At 42.0% G+C, this 15,420-nt stretch overlaps 1 protein-coding gene across 1 annotated transcript; it reads right to left on the reverse strand.

Annotated features, from left to right (window-relative positions):
* Positions 1-354: 354 nt before the first annotated feature.
* Positions 355-13,449, reverse strand: TALDO1 (transaldolase 1). The gene is made up of 8 exons (XM_080976895.1): positions 13,271-13,449; positions 8,241-8,364; positions 7,821-7,928; positions 5,018-5,149; positions 4,532-4,707; positions 4,159-4,356; positions 3,211-3,356; positions 355-632 (listed from the first exon to the last, which is right to left on the reverse strand). The coding sequence occupies exons 1-8, from the start codon at positions 13,365-13,367 to the stop codon at positions 600-602; spliced, it is 1,014 nt and encodes a 337-aa protein (XP_080833021.1). The 5' UTR covers positions 13,368-13,449; the 3' UTR covers positions 355-599.
* Between the last annotated feature and the right edge of the window lie 1,971 nt (positions 13,450-15,420).

Below are 15,420 nucleotides of genomic sequence, written 5' to 3' on the forward strand. Positions count from 1 at the left end.
TACAGCTACGTACCTAAGTGCTGCATTCCTAAGAGACCAAACACATCAAATCATGATTGCAATTGCAGTTTGCAAGTCTCAATTCAAACCATAATTGGAGATCCTTAATCATTGTTTGGTCAGATGCTTATTCAAGTTCATTTGGTACAGCTAGGTTAGTAATCATAATTGTATGTAAGGAAACAAACATCTTGCTTAGTGCTATGCACCCCATCCATAAAGTCTTCAGCTATTTTGATGATAATTCTTCAACACACTTCCGGCATTATGGTAAGTGTAGACAATATCCACATCCTTTCTATGAAGTAGGAATGAAACATCATACTTATTACTTAGTACAAATAAGTGAAAGCATTGTTGTACCACAATATTTTTATTATTACCACTACCACCATCATTTTGAAGGGAAACCCTTCCAGTCAATTGGTCCTTTAGTCATCTGCAACTCCCCCCACAGCAGTATCAATTTTGATATACAAAAGTGCCAAACACACTGAGAATATGTTAAGTTTGCAAAATCATATAAAAAGCCTGGAATACAGAAAATCCATTCATATGCAGCTTGTACAGCCGTTCAGCTTCCAAGAAGTTTGGCATGCCTACTTTCCGTTTGCAGCATTGAACATTCGTTCCTAAAAGAAGAAAAAAATCAAGCATTTAACAGGAGGCAAATCATATGAAACATCCAGAAAATAGTTTCACATGTGTCAGTTTTCAACTTGTATAATTGAAAAACAGTATGGATTAGGGTTTAATAGATCTTGTCAATTTAATACTGATTTTATGAACATTTTACACTGCTTTATATAATAAAAACCTAATACCTAATGGTCACAACACCAGACCCCATAAGCACAGCAACCTCCCTAATCAGGGAACTCAACACATTTGCAATGGTGTCGGGCCTACAGGTAAATTTTACAAAGTCAGAAGCTATGTGCTTCAACACCCCTCCTCACACCCAAAAAGAACTCACGAAGGTCACCAAAATAAAACTTTGTCACACCAAGTTCAGATACCTAGGGGTACAAATAATCAGAAACCTCAATAAATTGTACCTGCACAACTACAACCCCTGTGGCGACAAATTAACAAAGACCCAAAGAGATGGAATAACATGAACTTCACTCTCTCAGACAAAATAGCCATGATCAAAATGATCACACTTCCAAAACTAACCTACCTATTCCAAACCCTCCCACTCTGGATCCCCTCAACCCAACTCCGCAGTTGGCAGAGAAAACTACACTCTTTCATCTTCTCACATAAAAAACCAAGAATAAGCCCCAAATACCTGCACCTCCCCACCTCAGAAGGAGGATGGGGAATCCCCAACATAGAAGCATATTACACTGCCAACCAAATACGCCATATAATCCCATATATACTAGAAGATGAGACAAAACAATGGGTACACCTAGAGAGGGACGCAATTGAAAATACCTGCACCACAACATACCCACTCCTCCCAAACAAACTAAAGAAAATTTCCACAACACTTAACAGGTACACACAGGCCATGCTCAAAGCATGGAAAACACAAATAGGCAAACTATCCCCAACCCCATCCCCACTAATCCCCCTGGCATACCACCCATTATTCCACCATGCAGCACAAAACCTCCAGATAAAAACCTGGCAAACCAAAGGCTTATATCGCCTAATAGACTTTTATAAAAATAACAAACCCTTGTCAACACAAGAAATACAAGACAAACTAGAAGACACCCAAATGCCCTGGTTAACACAACACCAACTACATGCCCTCCTAAACAACCCAACAGTAAAATCAGTAGCAACTAGGCCCCTGACAACCTTCGAAAACCTCCTCCTAACAACAATGGGAAACGATAAAGGGACGGTATCCGCAATATACAAAATACTACTCCAAAATCCCGCAAATCCCCTAGACACAATCAAAAAACAATGGGAGAATGACATAGGCTATGAGATTAACCCCACTCAATGGACCAGAATGTGGTCTAAACCCCCCTTTAAATCCATATCAACGAAAAGAAAAGAACTCACACTGAAACTCACCTACAGGTGGTACCTAACACCAAGGAAACTAGCGCTAATGCACCCAGGAACCTCACCAAAATGCTGGAGAGGGTGCACCTCCACAGGCACATACCTCCACGTGTGGTGAGAGTGTCCCAAAATCCAACTATTCTGGACAACAGTCATACAAGAAATATGTAAAATAACTAAGCAAGTATTAGACATGACCCCAGAATTGGCCCTACTAAACATCTTCCAAGACAATGCCCATTTACACCACAAAGAACTCATAACCCACCTACTTTCAGCAGCCAGAAAGAAACACCATAACCAGACACTGGAGAGACCTGTCAGGAGTAAGCATGGACCAATGGTACCAAATAGTATGGGAAACAGCCCTACTAGAAAAATTAACTAATAAACTGAAACTGACACGGGGACAAACAGAAGAAGATGCCTTCACCCCGGTATGGCTCCCCTTTATTACATACACAGCCCAACAGGACAATGACAATAATCCACCAACAGCATACAAATCAATATGGCTAACCTGATCCAAAACACCCACCCACCCCACTCACACACGAAAGCAAAGATAACCACAGCCAATCACAAACAAACAATCACACCCTAGGCCAACCTCAACCTCTCTCACCACCAAAGGAACACAAGTGAACAACACAAGCAACGCTGACACCAAACTCTACATACATTAAGCATAATAGAAACACCGCCACCCAACCCCACCCCCATCCATCTTCCCTCCCTCCACCCCCTTTCTTTTTTTTCTTTTTTCTTCTCTCCCTAATGCCTCAACAAATGAAACGGATTTGTAAAAATGTTACATGGGGGGGGGGGGGGAAATATGAGGCATTACACCTACCTCTGTAAAACAAGAAAATCCTTAATAAAATATTTAAAAATAAAAATAATAATAAAAACCTAATCTGCTTATTTAAAAATTTCCTAAAGGCAAGAGAAAGCAAAGCACTGTTTAAATTCAGTATTCTATATGGATATTGACAGTTCTAAACAATAATGTTAATCTCAAATATCCAGTTAGTCTTATGGAATTAACATGTCTTAATCTTCTCCATTGGTGAACAGTTAGAAATGAAACTGAAACAGAAGCTGCAAATAAGCCACATCCTTATATGACCTAATGTATAGCAGACTATAAGAAGATAAAACCCTCTTAAATAATGTTACCTTTATCATCTGCTCCAATTTAACTGCATCAGCAGCAAACTTTCTGATTCCATCAGATAACTTCTCCACAGCCATTTGGTCCTCATTATGGAGCCAACGGAATGTCTTCTCATCCAGATGGATCTTCTCCAGGTCAGATGCCTGAGCTGAAATGAAGAATACATAAAGCTATTGAATCTTAGAAATCTAGCAGGCTATTTGGATAGAACAGCTCTTAATGGGTGGGGAGTCTTTTTCGCAAAATCATCCTATCACTAAATGCTAAGACAGCAATTGCTGCTGCTCAACTTTGCACAGCGCCCACAGCAAATGTTTATTCTGAACTCTTACAGAAATCAACCAGCTGTACAGAGTTTATGGTATGTATTTTTGTGTTTTTATATTGCAAACTACCCTGTGATCCTCAGATGAAGTACAATATAGAAAATAATATCTGCTGTGCTTTAAGCTCCACAGTAGGTTCAGCAACCTAAGTACAAGAGCAAACATGCTGATCTAAAAACTATTTTGGATATTTGATTATCAAAAAGATGAGCTGACAACAGTGCTTCTTTAATAGTTATACACAAGGCCAGAGCCTTTAGATATATTTACTCCAACTCCCATCTGATCTTATCCAGAGAATACACTTGTTCAACAAGAGAAAGTTTAGAATAAAAGATTACAAAAAAAACCCCCACATTCTCCATGTCAGCTCTGGGGTCTGTTAGATTACAATCCCTCTGATGCCGGATTCTACATGGAGCCACAGCCCCTTAAAATGCTTCAAAGATATATACGGTGATAAGGAATACCTTAATTGATTTACCCTGTTATGTAGAAGTCAACCCTTAAAACACACGAAGGACATTATGATGAACAACTGTTGGATTGTCACCCTAGTTAATCATCCTTAGTAAAATAATTTGCAAGACTATCACACACAATATATAAAAGAAGACAACCTACCATCTTTGACACTGAGCATCGGGGTTAGCTTGCTGCTATCTTTACTGAGCTCTCCCAGCAGCTTTGGTGAAATGGTGAGAAAGTCACAACCAGTCAGTGCTTTTATTTCTCCAGTGTTTCGAAATGAAGCTCCCATCACAATAGTTTTATAGCCAAACTTTTTGTAGTAATGGTAGATTTTAGTGACACTTTTCACACCTATAAAAGAATATGGAGTTGTTGTTTTTAAAAAAGAATACTATGCAAAATTACTTAACCTTGAAGAAGCTCTCAGACCTCAACTCTTTAAAAAAAACCCTTCCTCTTGAAAAACTAAGCGTTTGGGCTTGAGTGTGTTAAAATCTTAATATGTTTGTCACAGTCAATCAATTACCTGGGTCTTCTGATGGCTCATATGTCTTCTTGCCTGTATTTGCTACATGCCAATCCAGAATACGCCCAACAAAAGGAGAAATGAGGGTGACTCCTGCTTCTGCACAGGCAACAGCCTGAGCAAAGGAAAACAGCAAGGTCAAGTTGCAGTGGATCCCATGCTGCTCTTCAAGAACCCTGTTAAAAGAGACAGCCTTAGAACAGAATTGCTCCCCCCACCAACTATAATGATACTGCTGGAAAAAAGGAATAAACAATTTACTACATATATACATTTTCAGATTACTAACTTCTAGAAATTTTTGATTTGTCAGTATTTACCCCACAAAAAAACAACCTCCAGCTCTGAAAATCTAGTTTCATATCACAAACTGAATTACAGGTGTTTCAGCCTGGATAGGAGCAGGCACCTGAAAATAAGAGGTGGCTGCTTAGTATTAGATTATATTGCATCTATACTACATTAACGCATAAGGTACAAACTTACTTGGCAGCCTGAATGCCCTCCCATGTTGATGATAGCTTGATGAGGATGCGATCTTTACTAATTCCTGCTTCTTTATAAAGATCTATGAAGTGTCTGGCCTTCTTCACCATGCCTTCCTTGTCAAAAGACAACCTTTAAACCAAAGAATTTTTTTAAAATGTGCAAGCATTCATCCTTTTTTTGTGTTTTTTTTTAGTTTACTGTATAGTATTTCTCCATTAATCATGGGTAGTAGCTCAGTAGGTAGAAAATCATTTGGCATTAATGTGTTTAAGCTTGAAGTGTTACAAATCTATTGGTTTGCATTTATGTGGAGACCTTAGCGCATAACTGGACTTGTGACCGGGTTCTTGTTAAAAGTTTGGTTATTTTGGAAAAAGAAAAAATGGTGCCTCTTTGAATTTTCTGGGATTTCCTCTGTCCAGCTAAACAGAACTTTTATTTTTATTTTTTTAAATCATATTTATTAAAGTTTCCAGAAATATAGAAATACAAAGAAAAAAGAAAAAGAAAAAAAAGATACTTAAAACCTTACTTTCATTGCCTACTTTCTGGGACTCCCCCCCTCCCCCTCCCAACTGTATTCCCTTTTCCTTAATTTGGTTCTACAAGCTCTCACTCCCAATTTGAAACTTAATTTGTTTAACCCACTATCCAAATTGAATTGTACAAATCTTACCACCGTCCCACATCATTAACAAGAAAAGAAAAAAGATTTTCCCCAAGATCCACCCCAGTTCCTTCCACAAATTCCCTTTTTTAAACACGTCCAATCAAAATAAAATGACATACGTAAGTTATATAAAGAAATAGAAAATAAAAGATATAAAAAGATTCAAAAGATGGTTACACAGCCTTTGGATTCCAAATCTCCCCCCCCCCCTTCCCCGGTTTGAATTCCCCATGTCCATCAGTCTATATGTTATCAGCCTGGAGGTCTCAAGTCATGGCCAAATTTCTCCCCAATTCCATCTTGCCGGTTTTCTTTTAATTTATTAATTTTAATAATATTTAACTTCAAACGTCCAATCTAACAGAGGCCTTTAATTTCCTTGATCTTTACCACTCCTCCCATTGTTCTTTCCGTGTCGTAGTCAGTCCTTTGTTCTTCTTATTCCTCACTTTCTCAGGTTTCTTGTCCTGTTCAGCTGCTAAAATGTTCTAATTCAGAAATCTGGTATCTCTACAGAGGTTTGTTATTCAGGAACAAAAACTTACGTCCAGTCCCTTCCTTTCTTCAATAGAAAATTCTATTGTCTCCTTTAATGTAAATACCTCTGTAGACAAAATACTATTTCAGTTTTGCAGCTTTCCCAGAAGATAACAAGTCCTGTGCGAATCCCGGAGTATTTTTCCACTTATGACCGTTCTTGTAATGTCCCGAAACCCCTCTAGGGGGATTGTAATAACTTTGTATCCTCTAATCCAAAAGTCAAATTGTTGTTCCTTATTTTCCGACAGTTTATATCCATATTGTAGCAAATTGTAACAAAATTAACCAGCAAAGTCCTCATAACAAAGTCCTCTTTATATTCTCCAGCTTTGACAGCTACTTTGACAGCTGTCAGAGTCTCCGTCTCTCTTCACCAGGCTCCGCGAATCGCCCCGGTTCCCGGGGGGGTTGCATTTTCCTTCTCACCCTCCACTCTTCTCCTCCAGCACAGTTCTTATAATTGCCCATCGTGGAATTAATGATTTTTATCAGGAGTATACTTCTCTTTCGACCTTGGTTACCCAGTCCTTGTTTTGGAATGTTTACAATAGGGGGGGGATTGACTTCCTTTTTAGATCGCCCCCGCTCGTGCCAAATCCGAAAAAAAAATTCCTTTTTTTTCTCCTTTTGAACCCGGTTTCCCAATTACTCACGGGTTGTTGTTAATAGTCCAAATTTCCAATGGAAGAAGTCAGCGCTCTCCGTCGAATGGCATGCGGCTGCGCTCGGCAGGGAAAGCAGAGGACTCAAAGCACCACGCCGCTCCCCGGCACCCGATCCGAAGCCTTTAAAAAGGCTCCTTCACGAGTCGGAAGGGCGCTAATGGTGCCAGCCGAGTCACCCATGTCCACGGGCTCCGTGCCCGTGGTTTTTAAGGGTCCCCGCGTCGCCGGCGCGGTAGGACCCAGCCCCTGCCGAGCAGACTCCCTCTGGAGCTCGGAGGGAGTCCGCCATTCGGCGATGGCGCCAACCCGGAAGTCCTAAACAGAACTTTTAACACAAAAGTATTGAGCAGAATAATTTGTCAAGTCAGCACTTTCCCTTATGTGGCAATGTCTATTTTGTTGTTTATAGCCCTGTTAGGAGCACATCTTTCCAATGTGTGTACTCATGGCAATATGGTGTGCAGGCACCTTTCTACTAATTCATGTATGTATGTATGTATGTATGTATGTATGTATGTATTAAATTACACCCTCCCTTTCCTAAAAATAAAGTGGCTAGCATAATAAAAGCAAAACAAAAAATTAAACACATATTCTATAAAAGCAATAGCATAAATAAGATCACCAACATAAATAACAAACAGCTTAGGACAGGGCTGGCAAGCATCTTATTCACAAAGGCCTTTCTTTAAAAAACACCTCCAAGATCTTCACCACACGGCAGAAGATCATAGTGGTGGTGAAGGCATGAGCAAGAACTCCAGAGCTTAGGCATGATTACCGAGAAGGCCCTCCTCCCACTAGTCCCAACAAGGAATTATGCCAAGATTGATTACACAAGAGGGCCTTAGCTGAAGAACTGATGAGCAGCCAGGTTCCTTTATTTTAAGGCAGAGACCTAGAAGGCAATTCAGGAGACACACACCTTGCATCTACTTCTGTGGACACACGGCCAGGTATCCTCTTCAGTATTTCTGCCCCAAACAATATAAAAAGCTTGTCACAAGCATTTTTAACTTGGTCATCTTCTGACCTGGAAATAAATAATCACAAGCGAGAATAATGAATATCCAGGAAAAAGAATGATGATGTGATGATAATGTCCCCAAAAAATTGGCCACAGCTCAATTGGGAATGGCTAATTGTTTGCACTATGGTTTAGTCTTGGTTTCTGATAGCCATAACCTTTTCTTGGAGGGAGATGACATGCTGTTAAATTACAATACAGGAGGACCAGAAGAAAATACACAATGGTACCATCATGAGGGGTCATAGCTGCCAAGTCTGAATATGAATACACTTACCACCCACCATGTTCCCTTTGACAGAATACTAATGGACTTACCCACCAAGTTTCCTCCCATATGCAATAGCATCTTCCACCAGTTGCTGGTAGGATGGCATCTGGGCTGCAGCAAGTATCAGAGAAGGGTTGGTGGTGGCATCCAGAGGCTTGTACTCCTCAATAGCTATGGAAGACAAAAGCAATCAGAAAAAAACCCCTGGTTGGCTAGCATGACAATAATTTATTTTAAATATGGGAGAGGGTGGAGTAAACTTAACTAATTTGCTATTCCAGAAGCATAATCTTGTTAATAACAATTAAGCAGATGCCAAGTTTGGGAATCAATTAGTCAGATTGCTGTACAAAGCATGACTGAACCCCACAGTGACTAAGAATTGGAAGCCATGTTCTCAAATGGCAAACATGAGCTGTACCACTTTTAGACTGCAGGTAGGGCCTCATATGCCAGAATGTTTCTCCATACGAAAAACATAGCATGACTTCAAATTCTATGCCTTGTTCTGGACAGTTTGGTATGCCAGTCTAAAGGCAAAACCCTGACTCCCAAATACACCAGCTAGGATAAGTTAGGGTGTTGTGCATCTCCCTATGTCCCAGCTGAGCTGATGTAAATAATTCACTTTGGTGTAGATACTTGCACCAGGCAGAGGGAAAGCCCTGCTAGCATAGGTTATGACAATATCAAGGACAATAGTGAGATGTGTGTCAAGGGCACAGAATGGACAAAGAGGGAATAGGAATGGACAAGGTTCTGTTGCTCCATCCCTTTTGTGGTCCTGCCCACAGGGAGCAGGTGGTGCTGTGGTCTAAACCACTGTGCCTCTTGGACTTGCTGATTGGAAGGTTGGCAGTTCGAATACCTGTGACGGGATGAGCTCCCGTTGCTCTGTCCCGGCTCCTGACAGCCTAGCAGTTCAAAAGCACACCAGTACAAGGAGATAAATAGGTACCACTGTAACAGGAAGGTGAATGGCATTTCTGTGCACTCTGGCTTCTGTCATGGTCCTCTGTGCACCAGTAGCTGTTTAGTCATGCTGGCCACATGACCCGGAAAGCTGTCTGTGGACAAACACTGGCTCTCTTGGCTCGAAAGCGAGATGAACCCTGCACCCCATAGTTGCCTTTGACTGGACTTAACCATCCTTTTTACCTTACCTGCCCACAGAACTCATGCAATTTACACACAGGTATAACAAACTTCATATTCGCCACATAGGAACCAACGTAAGGACAGAAAATGAAGGTTTATACTGTTTCCCTACCATCTTGTCTCCCCCTAGCAAGGACCAGTTAACTTACGTAAGAGATGCAGCCAGTATATCTGATGTGTGTCATTACCTACAGTTCTTGGTTAGGTCTGTTCTTCCCAAGTGGCATCTATGGAATTATTAGTTTTAGCACAATTTTGTTAATAATCACCATTTGTTCAGAACATAGAGAAAGCAGCTGGGCTAGTGCTTAGATATTTTTCTCCCAAGCATTTGGATATGAACATCCTTGAGAATCAAAATTAAGGAACAATGAAGAAGTTAAGTTATGCAAACTACTCAATGTATGAACTTCCTTATTTTTGAAGCATGAGGAAATATTACTTCCTTCATCTCCTCTTCCCCTACCTAAATACTGCATGCCATTTCCCCTTTTCTGTAATATTTTATCACTCACAAATCCAGAATTCTGGCTTATACTGCATATTAGTATGCACTTTATAGTGTGTAATCCCTCAGACATGTGAATTTAGAATCTAAATGCTTGTTCCGACTCCTTAGATCAAGGAACAAAAATGCTTACTCATTGCAAGCTAAAGTAAACAATGTTCCACCCACTATTCATACCTCTTTGTAGCATTTCAGTTTTACTTCAGACAATAGTTATGCAGCACAACACCCAAGATTAACAAAGCACAGTTGAACTTTGATTTTTTGAAGGGCTAATCCATTTTAAAGCAGAAGGGTCTTATAGTTTAGATATGGAACAACTTCAGTCTTGTGCAGTTAATGATCTGATTTACATCACACTAAGTCAGAGGCCACCCATGTTTTTTGGACTAGTGGGCACATTGTGAATTTGGAGAATGTGCTGGGAGCACCAGTCACAAAATGAGCCACTGCACTAAGCCAAACTTTGGACAGCTTGACCCAGCAGCAAAAAGGACCAGAGGAGTGAAGTGGCTGTAAGTTCCTCTCCAGGATCCAACACACTCATGTACTTGGCCTGAGCCATGATGTGACACAGCATGACATGTAAACCAAGCCAGTGAAGCCACTACATAGTAATTGAATCCCTGTGGTCTACCACAATATTTTGAATGTATAAAGCAGGAGTGTATTCTTACAACCTGTTTACAAAAGAAAGATCTATACAGTACAAGAAACCCAGCTAAAACTTTGCCACTGGTCCATTACTGGATCACAGTTTACCTTCTACCCAACCCTCTTATTGTTGTTCATCTATGTCAAAGGAACGGTATACAGAAAAATGGTCTATAGATTTCCTAAATACTAGCTCAAGTGTTTACTTTTAATGAATAAAGTAGGGAACTATGTGAAGTTTGATAGGTCTCCTAGAGTATGTAAAGCACAACTTCGAAGACACCCCCTTCCCCTCCCAAGTCGGGTAAGAATGTACAAGTCCTGAACTGATACCTGGCTAGATGGGGGCCAATAACTAGAAGCTGAATCCTTACAAGACAAAAATTCCATGGCTGGGTGGCTTCCAGGTGCAGGAAACAGGCAGACTGGATGGGGTTGCACTCCCCTAAAAAAAGTAGATGCATAGTCTCGTGGTGCTTGTAGAACCATCAAGAACCTTTTACCAACTTTTGACTGATGCACCAGCTATAGCCACATGCTGGTAAGCTCAAGGATGGATAAGTGTAACATGCTCTGTATGCAGCTGCTCCTTAAACTGGTGAAACCATTTTGAAAATCTGAAGGCAACAACACACTTACTAGAAGGATGTGTTTCACATGTGAAACTACAGCTGGGTGTAACTGAAGGATAGTCATTGTAATCTGAAATGCCTTTGTACTGATAATCATCTCCAAATTACCCTAAGGACATGCCAGTTTTCTTGCCAAAGTTGCACAAGAGGCATCAGAATAGTGCAATATGTCCATCAACCTTTGTGACATTCTTAGCTATGTTATGCAACATTTACTGGATGAACACAGCAGCCCTCAAGCACAAAATTAGTTTTCTGTGATTGACAAAAAAGTTACGGTACCCTCACCAGAAAGAGGCTACACACAATTCTGCCCATTTTGGAAGTGAGTTATTTGACAAGGCTAATTTCAATATCCCTGACACTATACATATTCAGTAGCAATGCAGGTCTAGTTTTGTTTCTGCACTTTAAGCCACTTCCTTCCCTTTCCATAATGCTTCAAATTTGAAAATACATTGTGAAACGTTTCTTATTCGTTATAATGAAACTTTAACAAATTACAACAACACAACACAGGGAATCTCCTGTCCCAAAATTTCTTATTCATAATTTTCAGGATTTTCTCCCTTCTGCATTTGCCAACTCAGTAATCATTAGCAGGATGCAGTAACCTGTTCAGTAACAGAAGATTTCAATGTCTTTCATAAGACTAGTTACAAAATACACCTTGTCTCTTTAGCTCAGCTTTTATTTTGGGCTGTGCATACTTGCTATAAAAAAGGGCAAGGCTGCATTTAAGCAATTTAAATTCTGAATCAAGAAATGTTGCATTTGGCAAACAGTTCTAATTTCTATACAGCAAAGTAGTGGAATGCATACAACTCTGCCTTCCGTTATAGGATAATAGTAATAATAATTATTATTATTATTTATACCCTGCCCATGTGGCCGGGCTTCCCCAGCCACTCTGGGTGGCTTCCCCAAAAAATATTAAAATACTGTAATACATAAAGCATGGATGCATTCAGATTAACTTCATTAAAAAACTTATTTCATTACTGAAGCAATTTTTATCAGAAACTATATTTTCTGTTAATGAACAGCATACTTCATTACGACAGGCAAGAACTGAGTTGGGATTTGCAGAAAGTCATAGTGAGTGCTGGGCCAAGAACCTGCATCACAGCATCCTAGTACAACCTGCAGCTCATTGACTTGATTGATTCAATTCAAGCAACAGGCTTTAACTTTTAGACTTGGAGCTGGTGCCCAGTGTACCTCGGCTATGAGTGATCGCCAAAAAAGGGAAGTAATTATTAAACTGTGGCCCAGCGTGTCGCCACTAGAGGAGAAAGGATTACGGTATATCCAAGCAAGTCTTTCTTAACAGTAGTCCTACTGAAATCATTGGCTCTTTTATTATGTTGCTAGCTTTGGCTACTTTTAAAAATATTTTATTTATACTGCATTGCTCTTCGACATAATTCAGTTTAGCAGAAATTAAATGAAGACCTTGGCTCAGCAACTGCTTCCTCCACTCTCAGAGCTAAACTGAGTTTATGGACTGCCTGCTTCCAACAACCTGAAAGCTGCAACAGCACCTACTAAAACGCAAGTGCAAGCCTTCCGTGAGCGAGTCCATTTCAGATGTGCATGAAGTTTGCAAGAACCTAAATAAAGCCAAACACGCCCATCCCCCCCCCCCAACTTTGACTCTGCCGTCTCGGGTTAGGCAGCTATGGCAGCAACCACCGAACAACTAATATGCTCCTAAACAAGCGGCAGACTATGGGAGGGAGGGAGCCACTTTGCTGGATTTCACTCCGGGACGCAAACCCAAAAGGGATGCAGCAGCTGAACCTATGCCCTTTCCACGACCCTTTGAGCAGCAGCAGCGGGAGAGGCCCGGCGGTGCTGCCTCCTCCCCACGGAAGCAGCGCCGCCGGCTTGGCCAAGAAAGCCTCGTTAATCCAATTTGCTTCACCTGCGTCTCCCCTTCCCGCCCGACGCCATTAGCCGGTTTCCCAGCACCCGAGGCTGAACTCTTGCACCCAAAGAAGCAGAGCGAGACCCGGCGCGTCTGCGCGGGACCGACGGCCACCGCCGCGCCCCCGGCTCCTCCGAGGCATGGAAGCTGCTGAAGCAGCCTCAGAGACCCCGCTGGCTCAGCCGCCGCCCTCACCGTGGAAGTCCCCTGTGTCGGCCACCACCGTGGTGTGCTGCTTGAGCTGCTCCAAGGCCGACTCCATCTTCTGCCTCTTCACTGGGGAAACCGACATGGTCCACCTGCGCCTCGCGAGACCCTTTATATATTGTGCGCCCTTCTTCCGCCCTCCCGCCCTTCCTCTCTCGCGGCACTCAAGGGCTGCGCGTGACCGGCGGCGACCGAGGCGGCTTCTGCGCGCAGGGGCAACAGGCAGGGAGGGGCGGGGTTAAGAAGAGGCGCCTGCGCCTGCGCCGCGGCCAAACGGGTTTCTCCCATTCTCTTCAGCCCGCCTCCTCGAGAAAAGAACCAACTAAGTCGGGAAGAGGTGGCGCAAAAGGGCTCGAGTGGAAAGCGCGGGCGGGAGAGCGAGAGGCCGGGCGGCATTGCTTCAAGGACTGCAGCCAATCGCGGGCAGCGGCTGACCGTAGGACGAGCGAATGGAGGGCGCGTGAGGAGAGGGAAGCAACCAATCGCAGGAGGGGGAGGCGGCGGCGGCGAAGAATGGAAAAAGCGGCTGCTCTCTCTCTCTCTCTGTGGTTTCGCCTGGGACACGTGAAGGCTCACAGCGTTCAAAAGTAGTTAAAGGAGGTGGAAGGTGGTGGATGATCTGTCAGCGTAGCTCGTGGAGTGCTCGCCTTGTTTTTCTCCTGCGACAGCCTGATCGCGGCTCACTTGTAGCATGCGCCACACCCACCCACACCTAAAATATCATGAATTATTTAGGGTAACTTCGGAATTAAAATAAATAATACGAAGCCTGAGAGAGAGTCTTATGAAGCTTGCTAATAGTCCTAGGCATTTTTTAAAAAACAAACATACATTAAAACTTAATTTTCTAGCCCTTTTCCCTGCAAAATCATGAATTATCTTCTAAAGCCAATTTCTCTTTCAAAAACTCACTCAGTAGACGAACCACCTAGGCGTCTGAACTGTGCGTGTGTGTGAACTAGACGTTAAACTCACGTATGAACGCAGACGTTTACTCTGTACTCAATGGCCTGCAAGGGAGAAGTTATGTGCTTTAAATGAATGGCTTGGATTTGCCTTTCATCACTGGAATCAATGTCCCTGATTATTATGGTGCCTTCTCCCTCCCACTGACGTCACCCCTCCTGCCTATGTACAAGGAACTGGTAGTTCTTGAAAGGACATGTCGTGTAAAGAATTACAAATCTCTGTAGGCTCGTTCTGGCATTTGCCTGAACACGCAGGCACTGAAAGTGAAAAATAAGTGGCAAGCTTTGCCACTAACATCCTTGTGTACACCACACACACAGTGTCTACTCAAATTGCATTGAATGCAAATAGACTTCTCTGCACAATCTACGACTTCCCTGCAGACTTCCTTGTGCAACACAAGGTGAAGGCTGAGAACTGAGAAGGGGTAGAATGAGCATGCTGGAGATAGGGCTTGCTTGTGTGCCCCACCCATCTACACTTTTTGAGTGTTCACCTGAACGCACCATTGACCTGTGAGACTGCATGTCTTACGTTTTACTGCACAAGCATCCAACCCCTTCAGTTCTGCAATTCACTGTACATAATATTGCTTGAGGTCTTGCCTGCTTGCATTAGAACTTCTCTACCCACAAGAAGCCACCAGATCAGAAGCAAGCAAACTACAGTAGCATTGAAACTGGTTAACTGCAGTAAGTTCTTATAGGCATCATCACCAGATGATCACCTGATAAAGTCAGCTGTTGTGTACAGATGATCTGATGAAATAAGTGGTGGCTTACAAGAGTCCATGGAATAAGAAATCAGCTTGCTTGAACTGTCCTGTAACTACATGTGTAAAATCTACACCAGCTACAGTGTACATTCCCTTTCAACTTTCTTGTTTACATTAACCTGGCACAAATGTGCAGGGAAAGCTCAAAGCTGCATTTTGTACAGTGTTCTGGATTACCCAATCTTGTGCTTCTGGTTTGTGCAATACATGAGTAGCAAATGGCCATTTAGTCAGATTTTCCCTTTCAGGAAAATCCAGTAAGTTAAACAAAAATACAAAAACCATTGCCAATGTCCTATTGGCAATATCTCAATGAAATGTTTACAGTATTTAGTCCCAGCCCAGAAGCACCTTCTTAGTAAGCTGTTGCCCCCATTTATAAGCAGCACTCTCA

The sequence above is a fragment of the Podarcis pityusensis genome, assembly GCF_964106645.2.
Source record: "Podarcis pityusensis genome assembly, chromosome: 1".
Taxonomy (NCBI): Eukaryota; Metazoa; Chordata; class Lepidosauria; order Squamata; family Lacertidae; genus Podarcis; species Podarcis pityusensis.